Source organism: Haliotis rufescens, unplaced genomic scaffold (assembly GCF_023055435.1).
Source record: "Haliotis rufescens isolate VD_foot unplaced genomic scaffold, xgHalRufe1.0.p SCAF_5, whole genome shotgun sequence".
NCBI classification, from domain to species: Eukaryota; Metazoa; Mollusca; class Gastropoda; order Lepetellida; family Haliotidae; genus Haliotis; species Haliotis rufescens.
In genome coordinates, this window is record NW_025964223.1 from 15,341,092 (window position 1) to 15,359,157 (window position 18,066).

Consider the following 18,066-nt stretch of genomic DNA (forward strand, 5'->3'; position numbering starts at 1 on the left):
TCTTGTGTAGTTCTGTCAACTCCACTTTAGCATCGCCAGTTCCAGGGAGTCCAAGAAAATTGTATCTGTCCAACAGGTCCTGTCTGCCTTTGGTAGGTGGGCCCCCTGGATTTCCTCTTCGAATCTCATGGCGGCATACTCCCAGTTAAGTAACTTCTTGTCTGGCGTCATGGCCGTCCATCCCTTAGGTGGCCAAAGGATTGAAATCTTGCCCAGGTGAAGGGGATTCCCACGTCTGGTCCATTCCCGCCTGGCTGATGGCCGCCTGGCTGATGGATTTGCGGCATAGCTCCCGTCTTCAGAAGATCTTGTGCCTTCTTCATCGTAGTTGATGTGTTCTTGCAATGGTAATCTTAGGTTCAGAGGATGCTGATGGTCGAATATCTGATGAAGGTGCTGATGAAGACACTGTTGAAGATGCTGATGAAGACACTGTGCATGACTTCTTTGAACCTGTGGCACTCCTCTCTCTCTGGGCATAGCACTTCGTGGGACGGGGTGTATAGTGTTGTTAGATGTCCAGGAGAAAGCCCGTCTAAGGATGGTTTGTCGAATTCCAAACCCTATCACCTGGCTACAACCTTCCAAGATCTTCCCAAGCTGCATCAGAGCTACTGGAATCCCAGGCTTTGACGGTCGTGGAGGGACTTCTTTCCCAACTAAGTGAAAAAGGTTCCTTGCCAGGACCTCTCCCACTGATGTGTCCCGTACTATGGTAAGATCCAAGTCCAGCTGAACCCAACTGATCTGGCTTCCGGTGACTTGGTAATCCATGGTTATATAGACCTTTCCCACAAGTAGAGCCTGGAGGGTGTATTTTGGGCGTTCGATGTTTGGGGACTCCGGATCGTAAGCCTCTACGGTAGGGTTCCTGCGGATGTCTTCATCTATCGACAGATCTTCCGGTGCGACCTCGATGGACAAAACATCTTCGTCCGGAGAGGAGAGGTCCCAACCAATCTCCCAGTCCTTCCTCGTGCGGTGCATGTGCTCATTTACATTACCATCCTCAAGCCACTATAGAAAAAGCTCCCTTGCTTGGATAGCTGATGGAGCTGTAGCTGGTGTATAATCTACTATACACATGTAGTTCTTGGGCTGTAAGGCAAACCAAGACCCTGTGGCCTCTGTGAGTAGGGCTGCCTCGATTCCTTCGTCATGATGTTCAGCCTGAACATGAAGTTTAAGATCACAAGATCATCGAAACGTTCTTCCGTCGTCACACCATACGCATAAAACCCGCAGTGCACCATGGTCGTCACGCGCGACATGATTCTTTAGCTCCCTCCTGGAGGCACAGGCGGTTTCACATAACCAACACGTGAACTTCGCCATTACTGAAAAAGAAATTGGAAAATATTACCAGTTAATCATGGTTGATACAGTCATCACATGTAATGTTCATGGAGATGAGCCCAGTCAAGTATGTTCAATTTGCCCACTTTAAGTTCCACTGTTCCAACACCACCTGTTTGTTCCTAACATTATCCCTGACAAAAAAAAAATATCTGTTCCCTGAAGAAGCTTCAAATATAATATCCATTTTTACTTCCAGATATGTATATAACCTGGTAGGTGCCCTCTCACATATTTGGATAAAAGGGTATATTTGTCCCAGTGAGTTGCACTCGCCATTAAGCCATAATGTTAAAAAAGATGAACAACAGAAAACGTTGCTTCTCAGTCAGGAACACGTGAACATGACATAGCCTCCTCATCTGGTGGCCGATGGAACATCTCCAGATATGTAAACAACCAGGTAAATCAGAGCGAATCAGTCAAACGAATGTAAGAATTTGGTCACATGAAAAATAATGATTATTGAACAAACATTAACAGCAACAGTCGGCAGAATCTCATAACATCATGAGCCTATAGTCTCTTGGTTTGTGTCTGCTGATCCACCTAGGCACATTTCTTCCCAGGTAGGGAAGTAGTCTGTCAATGTGGATTGCCTTAGCCATCTGATGTTGGGACTTCTTCACCAGGTAAGTGAGATCATCTAACTTCCTGAGGATAACATATGGACCTTTCCAGGGTGAGGTAAGTTTGCTGCAGATGCCAACCTTCCTAACTGGATTAAGAAGCCAAACAAGGTTGTCCAGATGAGAACACGCATCTTTGCTCTGAGGTCAAAGTGACGCTTCTGGTAAGTTGTTCTCTTCTTCATACATTCTCTGCTAATGTTGTGGATGTCGACTAGCTTTTGCTTCAGATGACTGATGTAGGTGTCGGGGGTCTCATGCTCCTGATCCTTATCTTTGGGGCGTACTATCAGAGCTTGGACTGGAAGAGTAGTTTCTCTGCCTAAGACCATCATGTTTGGGGTCTTACCAGTTGTTGAATGCTCTGAAGCTCGGTAAGCCATCAGGACTTGAGGTAGGAATTCGTCCCATGACCGTTGGTCGGATTCTGCATACATGGTCAGCATCTGTTTTAGGGTGCGGTTAAACCGCTCCACACAGCCATTAGACTGTGGATGCAAACTTGTCGTTCTAGTCTTATCAATGTGGAACAGGTCACATATTTCCTTGAAAACAGCAGACTCAAAATTTGACCCTTGGTCAGAGTGCAGTTGCAGTGGTACACCAAAACGACAAATAAAGGTGTCGATGAAGGCTTTGGCAACAGTCTTTGCCTCTTGGTCCGGTAATGCATCAGCTTCTACCCACTTTGTAAAATGGTCAACCATTACCAAAATGAATCTGTTACCATTCCGAGATTTGGGTAGAGGTCCTACTATGTCAATGGCTACACGTTCCATTGGTTCACCAACCTGGTATGAACCCAGTGGAGACCTCTGGAGGGTAGGAGATTTCTGTCAGAGCACCAGTCACAAACAGAACAGTATGTGGATATATTATCTTTCATTGCTGGCCAATAAAATGATTGTCTGACTTTCCCCAAAGTCTTTTCAGAGCCCAAATGCCCAGAGGAAGGAACATCATGACAACATCTCAAGACGTCATCCCTTTTTAATTCAGGTACCTTTAGTTGCAGAACTTCCTGGTCCTCATCTTCACTTCCCCACCTGCGATACAGTAGTCCCAAGTGAACCTCAAGTCTTTCCCACTGTCTCCACAGAGTTTTCAGAGAAGAGGTAAGATGGGATATCGTATCCCATTCTGGTCTTTGCAAGCCATCTTCTTTAGCAGTAAGAAGAATACCTATGTTTTTGTCCTGTAACTGCTCTTGTCTCAGTTGTATTATCTGCCAACCATCGAGCAGAAGACCAGCTTTGGTGAGGCATCCATTCTCTGTAGATTTTTGTCTTGTAATAGCCCGTGAGACATAATTGCTTGTTTCCGTAGAAGCATTGTCAGCAACAAATTTGATGCTACCTTGCGCTGGCTCAGCATCATCATCATCAACATCATTTGGACTCTGATTAGAACTCTGCCTTGTGCATGTGGCACATGGTGATCTTGAGAGGGCATCAGCATTCCCATGCTGTCTGCCTGGGCGATGGGTAACCAACAGGTTATAATTTCCCATCTCTTGAAGTCATCTTGCTACCTGTCCTCAGAACAGAGTTTACCAGGTAACGTACACCAAGTTTCACGATTTCGGGGGTACGGGTGGCCCAGTCGTCTAAGGCGCCACGATTCGCTGTGCAGTGTTGCCAGAAACCTGTGATTGTGGGTTCGAATCCCGGTTCGCCCCGATTATGTTTCTTGGTTTGTCAGCACCATACCCGTGCTCGTGGGTTTCACCGAAGTGGTAAACGTCTGAGATCTGCATCACTTCGGGCTTTCCTCCCACATTAGGCTGACACGCTGTGATATAACTGGAATACTGTTAAAAGCAGCATTAAACCCAACTCACTCACTCACTCCTTTGGATGATTAACTTGCCGAATAGGTACTATATATATTACTGCATATCTTTGCCAAATTATACCAAAGTATATCTTCAGTGCTGAAGTGTGATATTTATATGAAAATATGAAAATATGAAATTAAGAGAATTAACACATTTTGCCGGAACTACTTTTTGCCTGTCTCAATGACGCGTTGCTTTTTTAACACGCTCATGAACATCAGACAACACATAGTCAACAGAACATGAATCTATCGTGTCTGCGCCACTTATTGAAATGAGACCGCCTCCGTGGTCTAATGGTAGAGCGTCCGCCCGGAGAGCGAAGGTCCGGGGTTCGATCCCCGATCGCGTCATACCAAAAATACGTTAAAAGATGGTACTTGTTGTTACCCTGTCTGGCGTTCTCCAAGATGACTTGTAAATACCACAGTGTTTGATAGCGGTCAATGTCATGCTTTGTGTGACATGACTGACTTTAATCATGTATAAAGTGTTTTTGATTTGGCTTTTAAACAGGACCCTTAGAGGGATTATCAATGTTGGCTATAAACTATATCTATAAAGTAGTGCCCCTTTCATCATACATACCGGGATATTGTTTATCTGATATGTTGATTCTGTGTGAAATAAGACAACAAGAGTTACTTCCCTTTTTCTTTCTACAACGCCCCACATTGTTCTGTCGTGTAATATTTCAGTTGCCCACAAAAGCTGTTTCTACACAGCTAATCAGCGCAACCCGTGCCTGACTCGCCACTACATGGTCCAACATTTAACTCACACACCCACGTCCAGATAACTTTCTTTTCTCATTTAAAACTGGGACAAATCAAACGAGTTGTCGATGAACGGAATATTCCGAATAAACACAAAACTGTGACGTCACGATCAATGTTGGTCGTCAATACACGACGTACATCGGTATGGTTTCAATAATACATTAACAAATTCACACCTGGATATAATACAAAAGTTGGAACTAATGTCATCACCAGTTATCGTCAAATACGTGGGTCACTTCGCCATACAGTAAAACCCTGCTAGTGCGGACACTACAGTTTACAGTACAATCATCCGGTTTAACAAATGTCTGGATAAACTAGGCATGGGTTTAGATTAATGTCACTTTGTATTGATGTAGACGACCCTAGATATATCTTGGTGTTCTTCCAAAAACGTTACGGTAACTCGATCGGGGTCGTTCACATCGATCTCTGGACTCCCACATGAGACCATGTCGTCTGCTCAACCACCGCGTTTCATGTAGGCCCTCACTGAATTCTCGAGGTCAACTTGTCTGCACTCAGCAAATCCATCAATTTGGAACAATGCATCTCCCTCGAGTACCTCAAAGTCTGCGTAACGCTCACCTCCAGTTCTGGGTCCTCCCCAAGTCCCCATGGTGACCCTGTCATCTGGGTCAAGGCAAACTGCATGGTCTCCAAGTTTCCGGGCGCTCGCAGAAAATAGATCCCCACACCCAAATAAGGACATCAACGAAACCTGAAGGGAAGAGAGTATTTGTTGTTTAACGCCGAAATGTTCCAGCTATAGGACAGCGGACCAGACAATCAAGTGATTGACATCATACCGAAAACACATACCGAAAACAACTGTATTTTCCTTCAGAGTACGATGTTGATGTCATGTAAATGAGCTTGTCTAAAATAAAAGAAGCAACTTTCAGGCCAAACCAAAAAGAGCAGAACCTCTATACTACTGAGACGCGTCAAGATTATAGCACGTTAATACTGACGTGCTTGTGCGCGCGTGCGTGCGTGTGTGTGTGTGTGTGTGTGTGTGCGTGTCTGCATGTACTAGTCGTTTGTTTTATCCGCTTTAATGCCAAGCGCCAGCCAGGGTAACAAGTACCTTTGAAAATAGTCTAGTGTGTGACCTCAAAAATAATCATGAGTCAGCATTAATCATTTGAAATGACAACAAAGTAACAAATCAATTTAACCATTTAATAACAAATGTAAATTTGTGTTTCAAATAAACAAAAACTCAACAATGGGTGTAAAAAGTCAATGATTAATTTTTTCAGTTTTTTCTCCAAACAAGGGGAGGGTCTATAAGAAAGTCTAGAGCCTGTTCCAGCCACCCCGCTTGTGGATGCTTTTGCGGCTGAACAGCCGGCACACCCCGCGGAAGAACCTGACGAGTCTTGATGCTTTCTTTGTCTTGGAGACTATTTCGTAAGATTCAAGAGGAGTCTCGCTGGAGATTACTGCGGGGTGAACGTTGAAGACAGGAGTCTCGCAGGAGATTACTTTGGGTGCCGTGTTGAAGACGGGAGTGTATCTGCCCTCGATCCAGATTGGTGTAGGGGGACGAAGAATGTCTCCACTTCCAGTCGGGTTCTGTGTGAAGGATTTCGGCCATACTGGTGGAGACGGGGTGTCCTCAGTCGGATATACGTCCTCGACATCAGCGACATGCACGTGATCCTCTGCAACGTTGACAGAGCTGGTCATCGACCCCTTTAGGAAACGAAAGATGAAAAATGTGTGAACTGTTCAAAACATATATCAAATAGAGACAAAACTATGTTGGAAACAACGTGATCTAGTTTAGATTGATTTGAGAGAAACGGTTAATAATTTTGAATTAGCAAACATTATATTTACCTTAACTGCTTTGATGGCAAGTTCGGGGTCGACATCACTGTGGAGGAGATAGTCCCATAGGTCTATTAATTCCTGCCAATCTGAAAAAATCCATAAACCATTGCATTGAAAAATAAAGGAACACTAGTGCTGAACAATTTGAAATTCACGTAAAATTGAAACCTTTAAGTTATAAGGAGAAGTCAACATACCGTCATTAGTACTGTTGTCAAACATGGCCGGCGATTTTCAGGGACAATGACGTGACGTAACAATAGTTGTGACGTAGTTGTGTGTTCCAGGTGATACTGTTGAACAGTGACATGACGCCAAGCTGCTGCTGCATTTATAGATGAAGCGCGGACGTTAGAGAAGACGATTGACAACCTTGTCCATTGCTAGGCCTGTTTGGAATGTGAGGGTCAAAGTGTGAACTCTGATTGTTCCTTCTGTCAAGTCTTCGACAACGTATATTATATATATCTGATTTCATTTACTTTGAAAGCTGTTATAAAAATAATACCTATATACTTTAGATAATAATCTGACCAAACCGTTCAAGAAAAATCACGAATCTCTTGCCATACAAATAGGAACGTTCTTGAGAATCTATTTGGCGAAATGTGGTCAATTTTAAAATGTCAAATGTTTCAGAAGAATATCTCCAAACTCCAAAACAACATCGAGGACCGGTTGTGTAAAAATAGTGATGTATCAAAGTTTTGACGACATCGTGCCTACGTCAGCGGGACATTACTTACGGAGGCTTGATGGCACTGTTAATCTGCGATACAAACATTCCTGACATTACAGTGGTAACATGCGGTAATAATAAGCGGATGAACGCCAAGCGCGTTCCATAAAGCAATTGTGACTTACTAAACTGCCGAAATCACCTCATATCCATCTACATGCATTTACATCCAACTTTACGTGCTCCTTTTTGCGTGTGGATCTATCGAAGAAGAATAAGCGAACAGCAATGGGTACATACAATCGCGATGGTCGTGACCTTAAAATTACATTTTGGCAAGGGCAGTTAATCCAACGTAATGATTATTATTGGAGTGATTTCCCTTTAATCATTTATGTTGTAGATTGGTATGTTTGCTTGCAATCCTATTAAAACAGCATCATTTCATTTCCTAAATTCTACATAGATCTACTGTGTAAGAAACTTGTCAGTTTGAAATCTCTTATCAAAACAATAATAAGGTGGGAATTGACATGTTCCTGTTATATTTAAACATATTTGAACGTAATGTGTAGTGTACAAAACGAACAATAATTAATATAAACCAACACAAATTCGTGATACTAATTGAATCGCAAATAAAATGTTCAGCACTCGCACATTGGTCCACTTTGTTGTAGCAGGCGACAGCTCGGCGTTTTCAAACAATATTCCGCCATTTAGGACACAGAGATTCCCTCATCAACATACAAGACTGATTTGACGCCGTGTTGATGCCAATCCACCTCACAGCGACAGAGATAGATAAAGGGTGTCAAACCCCACTCCACTGAATACCATCTAATTTGTCACCCCTGTATACCGAATACTAATTAACACAAATCTCAACAGCACATGTCCGAATCCACTCTACCTTGGCAGAATGTTGATCACAGACGAATGCTGTTAGAACACATTCCTAGGTATAAAAGGGAGCGATTTGAAGTAATGTTACTGAAAACAAAATTTAGAAAATACAACAAATATAGGATTTTTATTACCCACCATTACTTTTTTAAATACGGGTTTATTTGTGCCCCGTGTACCACAATATATTGCTGAGTCTCGAATACCCTCTAAATAGACCCCGAATCCCGCGTACCCAATGGGGGTTGGCAGTCTCAGCGATAACCCATTCGCGGAACTATAGCCAATTCCCATTACAGTACAGTGGTAAAGTTGTTAATATTATTTCATAATTAATCAAAGTAATAGCTACAATGTTGTGATAGTATTTTATAATGAAGTAGATGGAGACATGCAGATATTGTTAAAATTGAAACCCACAACGTTGTGAGTGCGTTTGTTATTTTTAACCCCAAACCATACTTCTCTATGAGAGTTACCTCCCTAATGGTAATATGTTTACTCCTGAAACCTGATACGTCAATTATTTACACTGTCCAAAAGTGCTAATATCTCGCTACACGGAAACTTGCTCAACGTTAGAGCTATAATTACTGTTTGAGTTGTAGCTCGATTATTGTTAAATAACATCCACTCATTCACTAAAGGTGTGTAAGTATGTTTGTTTTTTCACAACACATAGGGATTTCCCATTTCTTCACTCCCGATATCAACGAGCTTGCAGCGTCATGGTTTATGAATGGGGTATGTTTACTCTTTTTATTTTAATATATATATATATTTTTGTTTTGTTTTATGTCGCACTCAGCAATGTTCCGGCTATATGACGGCAATCTGTAAGATAATCGAGTTAGGACCAGACAATCCAGTGATTTACATCATGAGCATCGATCCACGCAATTGAGATCGATGACATGCATCAACCAAGTCAGCGAACCTGACCACCCGATCCCGTTAGTCGCCTCTTACGACAAGCATGGTCGCCTTTTCTACCCCGGATCTTCACGGGTTTATTATATATTGAACGGCAAAACATTAAATCAACAGACTAATGTAAAAAAACGCTATACCTCCAAAATGCATTGATATTTCAATGGGAAACTTCCATGAATGTTTTTTTTGTTTTTTTTAGGTTCGGTATATATTAACTGCAAGGCAAAAAGAAAGTATACACTTGAAATTGGGATTTGATAAAACAATTACAAACGTTATCAAAACGTTACTAGGTTGATAACAGTCGCCAAAACACTACAAACTTAAGGTCCAAAACACAACTAGCTAGGATACCCGTTTCATATACATCACCATCGAATAACCATTTATTGTGTGTTCCATTTTCAGCCACCACCAAAGATGGATGTATACTTTCTTTTGTACGGCAGTCTAATTTAAACACACATTCCAACTTCAAAGAAAATTAAAAAAGCCGAATGCTCTTACACCTTAACCGTAGATCAGTCAGTGGTGTGATGTGGGAGCACGAGGTGGAAACGTCCTTGATGACATCCCGCTTCATCAGTCGTGGATGTCGTGATGCGAGGACGTAGCAAGGTATGAAACCGGCCCTCAAATCAGATATCACACGCAATCAATCAACGGCTTATCAAACATTTAATGACCCACCCAGCATGCAGTAACAGCATTCACCGACTCTGTGGAATACTTGCTTAAAGTCATTCTATATTTATATCCATTGAAATTAGGCTGCGCTCAACTAAACGACCGTGCATTAAAAACGTGAAGAAACCATTCCAGTGTTTCTGCAGGCTTAGGATGTCGTAGAGGCAAACGCGGATCCGGAGGCAGGGTCGCACGGAGGGGGTTGCATGGGTATCCCTTTTGACGCATACTAGTCATGTTGACGCGAAAAGAAAACATAACTAAATCATTCTTATAGTGATGAAACTAACAATTAAATAAATATTGTTTTGCTAGCAAACGCAAATTGTTTCCCGAATTATTTCATTTTTTTAAAAACGAGTGTATCTCTGCTTGAGACGTTCAGTTATTGTAGATTCATCACACGTATTTGTCATCTCAAAATGTTGCAAGGATACACAACAAGGAGGTGAGGTGAGATGAAATAGGGTTTAATAGACGTAGCAACAAGAACAATATGGTGACGTGTTATATTACCTGTTTTACATCAGATGTTATTGTCAATGGACCACGTTGGGATTCCGCGCGGGAAAAGTTCCCTTGCAACTCATGCTAGTCCGATTAGGCGACTGAGCAGATCATGTGGTCAGGGTCGATGATTTGGTTGCGTGGCATCGGACGAATCGAGTACCACGATCGCTAATATTAATAAGTGGTTTGTCTGGTCGAGACTCGATAAATTAAAGGCCGTCGTTATATTACTGGAATACATAATGCTGAGTAGAAAAACGCTTACCCTTAAAAGTAGAAAATGATAATAATACACACAGTAAATGGTTGTGTACATCTTGTAACAAGATAGGGGGGTTGCACTGGATTATAAAACAATTTCAATGAGGCATTTCGGGGCAGAATAAGTATAAATCCAAGGAAGTCCGTTTGTAATATTTAATGACGTTGCAATTGAAAACACAACAACATTACAATAAATAAGTACTCTCACGACACTCATGCATAGTTATAAACAGTTTTAGTGTAGCGTATAACAAGCAAAGAGTTGATATAATCTGTTTAGAACCACGTGATTGTATCAACAAAAACAGAAACAGACAACCCATAGTATAGCAAGGAATATCGTAATAGCGACCTCATTAACCTAATTATTTGATACAGATTCAGGGTGTAGAAACACATAAGTAGACCATCAACAAGACCATCACAATGGTAACATGCGAACGATGAAAGCAATTGAACAATGCTTCATAGACTTACTTATGTACGCTGTTTAATGTTTAATATGGCGACAGACACAACGATTTATACTAATCGCTTTTATGGGTTATCAAGGTTTCACCAATAATGATATGATGTATCATATAAATCATGGGTATTGCATTCGGCATCCTGCCTAGCTACTAACACAACCCGTTGTGCAGAGTTGCGTCCCTTGGGCACGCCAGAAACCTATGATTGTGGGTTCGAATCCCGGTTCGCCCCGATTATGTTTCTAGGTTTGTCAGCACCATACCCGTGCTCGTGGGTTTCACCGAAGTGGTAAACGTCTGAGACCTACATCACTTCGGGCTTTCCTCCCAAATTAAGCTGACACGCCGTGATATAACTGTAATACTGTTAAAAGCGGCGTTAAACCTAACTCACTCACTAACACACTCAACGGGCGGAGCTCAACACGGAGTCTGGTGAAACTACTGGTAACGTTATATGATGCGAAGAAGCAGAAGTAGTAATTGAAAAGGTAGTCAAATAACTATTGCCATGGAATATTATATAGGGTATATGTAATTAGTTGTGCACAAAGCTTTAAAGCTTTGTATGCCTATAAGTAGCCGTACCTTTAAACAATAGCTCAATAAAGTAGACACAGTTTATGGATAACAACTTCATTATTTCTTCTTTGCTTGGCAACGGTATAAGGATCTATACCAAAACGTCGCTTTTTACAGTAAATAAGAAGTTGGTATCCATAAATTGTGTCGACATTGTAACTTCTAAGTAATGCCTATCAAACAACTAATAGCTCAACAATCGAATCTTTTAAAACATGATTCTGATTATATCACCAACCTTAAGACAGAAAGGAAAGAAGTACAGACTGTAAGGTGTTTAGCAGACCAAACTGCACCACTCATAATGAACCTTGCCAGCAAGATGCAACACATGCGCGAATTAACAAACAAAACATATAGGAAGTACATATGCAATACATTACATTTCAATGTCAGCATTGTCGCATTGGTGATATTATACTGTTCTCCTAATGCTGGTAGGTATTTGGCCAAGGCCACAAAGATATCACAATCACAACAAATGAATATATATTCTGTATGAACAGCTTGGAACCGGCCTGTACCTTTCTGTCAGCGTTCTATACCATGTGTGGTTCCATTGTTCTGTCTCAAAGCAAGGACATGACTGTTTGCCCCAACTTAAATTAAAACACATCTGGACATGATTGTCACGAAGTTCCTTAATAGCAAGAAAGCGTTAATACTATTGAACAATGTCATCAATGCATCAATATTGTGTCACATGTCAGCTCCAACTCGTAACGATCACAGATAGCTTAATAATAGAAATTCCTGCATTATTTTCGGCAATGGTAGTTTTGCAACTTTCCTCATAAGATGAAGATGACATTTTGATGCCAGTAGAGTTCGCCTTATAACGAGGCACGTCTGTATTTTCAGTGACCTTGGGGAGCTAGCCAGCTCCTTGAGAACGCCGACTACTTCCGGGTGGTGTTTGAGAAGGGGTAGCTTCTCCCTCTGACACTTGATGATGAGATTGTAGTAGCAATAGGCCCCCGCTTCTATCAACATGTCAACTATACGTCTGTCCGTACACACCTGGAACGCTGTTGATATCGGCGTGTGGCCGTTGTAGCCGATGCGATTGGGATCGGCGCCGTTGAGTAACAAAAGGCGCACTGTGTCATAGCATGCCGATTTCACCGCTAATATAAGGGGAGACGACCCCCTCAACTGCACTGCGTCAATGATGGCTCCGTAACGTACCAGCAACGACGCGATGCGGACGTTCCCGTGAAGAGCGGCCACGTGCAGCGGACGTAACATGGTCACGTCAGCTAAGTTGACGTCACAACCATCAGCCATAGCTATGGCTTTGGCCATGTCGTAGTTGCTAAGGTCAACGGCGTGCCATAGTGCTGTGCAACCGCGGTCATCTTGGATATTGACGTCAAAGCCTCCTTGTATCAACAACTTAACCATATCTACGTCTCCCTTGACAATACACGGGTACATTGACATCATCTTTAATTTATCCCTCTTTCGATATTCTCGAAGTTTGTAGCAAAATTCGTCTATGTCCACGACGTACTTCATGTTAACGTCACTCCCACGTGACACGAGATGACGTATAACATCCTTCTGGTTCAGGGAGACTGCGGCGTCCAGTAGCGTCATGCCCAGTCTGCCGACGGCGTTCGTATTCCTGAATGCATGGTTGACACTGAGCCCTCGACTCATATAACCCTTCAGTGAAGCGACGTTGCCAGTAGCAATGGCGTCGTATAGGTCGTCTTCAAAATAATACATCACGAATATGTAGACTTCAATACCTCGGAATATATATAGTTTCCATAGTTAGTGTCAAAGTTATCATTTGAAAAATGATTTCTGATATAAGGTTTACAGGGTAGGATTTCATAGATTCACAACAATTTTCTATCCATGAATGATTAGTAAATAGTCATCCAGATTCCTAAGTCACCAGTTGCTAGAATGACACGGCGCATTTTACGAACAGCACAGGTCCTCAGTCATGATAACCGACCTGGTTTCTGCAGTGCAAACCACTCGGAAATCGACGCTCTCGTGTTCACAGCCAAGCCTATACACCGCATACTTCTGTCCCGAACACGGCAACATGGAACTGACCTGTGACAGTCGATAATGCTGCAGTATTTCCTTCCAGTCTGGCAGCCCAAACATCTGAGCATGTTATGGTACCATATCACTCCTGTGTAACGATCTTGCTGAATGGGAGAGTCTAGAGTCAGGTGTATATATTATTTAACTGCCGAGGTCGCGGCGTCACGGTCGCCTAGCACAATGCAGGCGGTGTATACCCAGATATTAGACTATCGATATTTGATCCGCTTAGGTGCTTGGGTAGGTCTAATCTGCGTGTCGCGAGTAACATGAATGAAAGTCGATGCAAGGAAATGCGCTCTTGACCACCAACAAAAAATATTAACAAAAATAATATCTTTGTTTTTTAAATAGTGTATGCTATTAAATCCTACCTTTACAAATCTGACTGATTCACAATTTGCCAAGTACAAATATACAAGTTTTGTGAGTGAGTGAGTGAGTGGTTTTACGCCGCTTTTGGCAATATTCCAGCAATATCACGGCGGGGGACACCAGAAATGGGTTTCACACATTGTACCAATGTCGGGAATCGCGCCCGGGTTTTTGGCGTGACGAGCGAACGCGTTAACCACTAGGCTACCCGACCGTCCCCACAAGTCTTATGAGCGAGCACGCTTTATAAGAGTATAAACGAAAACAGTTATGTAATTCATGGACATTATTAACGCACTATGTACATTTCCATGCATAATATTATTTTGTTCAGGATACGAATAGTATCCTTCTTATGCTTCATGATAGTATTTATTTATTGTCTTATTGTGTCTCATAAGCCTTATAGCTGCACATTTCATTTAAATTATATGTCCATTTTTTGGTATACAGCTTATTAACGCGACACAAATAAACTATTTTCTCTCTTTATGTCTGTATTATCGCAGAAATCTGCAATTCTGATCACAACAATGAAACACCTTTTTAAACACTAAACACCCCTCTCAATATATAAATACACTATGAATGAAATGCTACGTGTATTAATAGAGAGAGATTGATGTTTGACAGAGAATATATGGCTTATAACCTCATTTAATCAAATCATCCGATTCATGTGATACTCTTGATACACACATGTTTATTTCATCTAAAGACTTTGTTTTGTTGCTTGTTTAACGCCGCCATCAACAATATTGCATCTATAAGACGGCGGGCTGTGTGATAATCGAGTCTGGACCAGACAATCCAATGATTGCTATAATGAGCAACGAACCACGCCGTCGGGGTACAATGACACGCAATCAACTACAGTTTATAAACTACGTTTATAACGAACTACTGATATTATGAACTAAAATTAGAGGTCCCCTCGAGTTCGTTATAACCGTCGTCTTCTGTATTATAAGTGATGCAACGAGCCTGACCGTCGGATCGAACTGCGTCGGTTACTGTACAGTTACTGTATCAGTTATTTCTTATCTTATGTGAAATGACTGTCATGGTCCAAGTGTGGACATCATTTGACTTTATGATTTGATAAAAAAAAAAAAAAAGAGATGGTGATTACATCTTGTATTGCGACGCATACTTTCAGCAATATCAAAACTGTGATTAATTGAGTTTACTTCAGGCAAAACAGTGACTGACAGTTTCATCAATTGATGCATGCCATCATGGTACGATCACACACACGCGCGCGCACGCACGCACGCACGCACGCACGAACGCACGCGACAAGACAGTCGATAAAAAATAAAACTGAGTCTTTTGGGGAGTTTTAAAGCTTTGTCGACGATTGTTGATATATTTGATATCAAAAGACACTCGGATGCAATTTTATTTATCATCCAATATCACAATTCAAACTTTTTGTAGTTTGTAAACAGTTATTAAACAGTATGTTGAGTGTTAAAAGTACAGCTTACCAGCTTAAGTGGCAGAGAATTAGTGATATTTGATTGTGTTGTCATGGTAACCAATGACGTAACAATGTTCTGCAAAGCATTTCTATGCAATTTCATATATAAAGATTATTATACGAGAACGTATGTCATTTTGATTTTATGGAATGAATGTTAAACTTCTTGTACTTCCCAAGCGAGAGAGGGGGTAACACGTGCATTTTTACACGAGTTTCGTAAAATCAGTGCGACACTCATGAGAGTGTAGTTATTTCTTTATTAACCATTATTTCTTAATCCATTCAAAAAAATGCACTGGTCACGATCGACGCCTTAGAAAAACCACGACTGTCGAATGACATCAACAATCTTCAGCTAGAACGCCGTTTCTAGTGTGACGTATAGTCATAATAATATTTGAATGACGTCAACAATTCCATCCGGATGACGTAAACAATACACTAGTGCACATACGATTTTTTATGAACTCGATTATTTCTAATCCAATGGGTAATATTTTTTTACGATAACTTTGGTTGATAAGATTAAGAACTGGTTGTCACACGTGTTTCATGCCTATATTTGTAACGTTGTTCCATGCAAATATCTAGCAGTGTACAGGTATATCCCTACTTTATTATATTGCATCTATTGTTAAAAAGTGTGCTTTGACATTATAGAAAACATAACATCACATTGACCTTATTTTGTTTGTTTGTTGTTTAACGCCGAACTCAGAATTGACTTTAGAACTTCCTTATTGATTTATTCCGAAAAAAAACCACAATCAATTTGACTTTAAAATGTCGAATAAATTCCTTCAAATATGAAGACGTTGTACCAGGGACTTTATTCTATTTGGAATAGTTCTGTTAAAAGGTTGTGGGGGCATGGGGGATTATATGTAATTGTTTCTACGTATATTTATATATTTTAGATATAATATAATAGCATAGATTTGTCTGGACACTTTCATTTTTGTTACTAATGATGTGCATTAGATTGTGTGAATTTTCTAAATTACGAACGTATGAAGAGATAAAGGTATTTCTTACATCATTATATAATTTACAAACAAAACATGCATTTCATCTTCAACAACAAAAATCTCCATCTGCTTGATAATAAGAACATAACCTTTGCTCGAGAGGGGTATTTGAATATCTTCCAGTGTCTGTAAACCAAGGTTACTACATCTAAATCAAGCTAATGACGATTTTAAAGAAATACTTAAAGAAAGATAACTCTCTAAATGTAGAAGTGACTCGTACCTTTTATAACTATAAGAATCAGATAAACTGTCAATAGATTCATACCATGCTTGCCTTAGATTGTCTGAAAGGCGAAGCTTAAACTGTTGCATAAATAACTGAGAATCCCCAACACCTTGAGAAAGCCACACATAACTAAAACCAAGCTTGAGAAGAATACCCTTGATGTAAGTAACCTACGTACACTCTTCAAAAAAAGAAACGCATGGTTAAAAAATAAGGATATTTATTAAGCGGATGTAAAAGTATCTACACAGAATATGCGTGAACACAATCAAATGAAATTAGACACAGTGATCGACAAAAGCATTGTCGTCATTGTCAGCATTAATTCAGTTCAGTCATTGCACATGTGTAGCCACAAGGGGGCGTCATGGTCAGTACCTGGTCACACCACCTCTTGCAGGCGTCACTATTCGACACCTCCTTGGCACCGATTGCACAATTTATTTATTTTAAGTCGTCGGATTTTTTCGTTTGGAATTCTTCGCCATTCCTCCTGTAAGGCGTTGGCGAGTTGTGCCAGTGTGTGGGGACGGTAGTGACGTTGACGGACGTGTCGATCAAGTTCGTCCCACAAATGTTCAATAGGGTTGAGATCAGGCGATTTGGACGGCCATGGAAGGACATTGATGTTCTCATTAACAAGCAAATTAACTTTTGCACGTGCTGTGTGGGGCCGAGCGTTGTAATGTTGGAACAGCTCCCTCTGGCGGTCCAACGTTGGGAGGAGGTGAGGACGCAGAATTTGGTCTATGTATCGGTTTGCTGTAAGATTGCCCTCGACAACCACTAACTGTGATCTACCAGTGTAGGATATGGCTCCCAACACCATGACACTCCCTCCACCAAATCGGTCCACCTGTCGAACGCATTTTGGCGCAAAACGTTTATGTCTACGTCGGTATAAACGTTGTCTTCCATCCCGTCGTTGAAGAAGAAAACGTGACTCATCGCTGAATCAAACGCGTCGCCAGTTCCTGAGATCGCAAGTCTGTACTCTGTTGCACCATCGGACACGTCGTTGACGGTGTCGACGTAGCAAGACAGGTCCAACTTTTGGTCGTCTCGCTCGAATTCCCACTTCCCTCAGACGATTTCTGATGGTTTGGTAGGAAATTCTTCGCATACCAGGCACTTGTCCTGCAGTGTCAGTTGCTGTAGCAAACGCTTCCGAAGGTGATGCAACCGGATGTACCGATCCTGAGCAGGGGTGGTCACTCTTGGTCTTCCACTTCTGGGATGATCTTGAGTCGAATTAGTGCGGGTATATCGATCCCATAGTCGAGATATGGTGCTTTGGTGAACGTTGAAGTGTCTTGCAACGGCAGACTGGGACTCCCCTGCTTCCAAAAGTCCAATGGCGATATTTCGGTCAGCTGCAGTTAATCTTGGCATTTTTCGATCTCC

The 18,066-nt window shown here is 41.5% G+C and overlaps 2 protein-coding genes across 2 annotated transcripts; both read right to left on the reverse strand.

The window, feature by feature from the left end:
• Positions 1-5,775: 5,775 nt before the first annotated feature.
• On the reverse strand, positions 5,776-7,429 carry LOC124113244. The gene is made up of 4 exons (XM_046473530.2): positions 7,311-7,429; positions 6,644-6,835; positions 6,453-6,532; positions 5,776-6,305 (listed from the first exon to the last, which is right to left on the reverse strand). The coding sequence occupies exons 2-4, from the start codon at positions 6,666-6,668 to the stop codon at positions 5,907-5,909; spliced, it is 504 nt and encodes a 167-aa protein (XP_046329486.1). The 5' UTR covers positions 6,669-6,835; positions 7,311-7,429; the 3' UTR covers positions 5,776-5,906.
• Positions 7,430-11,176: 3,747 nt separating this feature from the next.
• Positions 11,177-13,714, reverse strand: LOC124113264 (ankyrin repeat, PH and SEC7 domain containing protein secG-like). The gene has a single exon (XM_046473552.2). The coding sequence runs from the start codon at positions 13,206-13,208 to the stop codon at positions 12,204-12,206; it is 1,005 nt and encodes a 334-aa protein (XP_046329508.2). The 5' UTR covers positions 13,209-13,714; the 3' UTR covers positions 11,177-12,203.
• Positions 13,715-18,066: the final 4,352 nt, after the last annotated feature.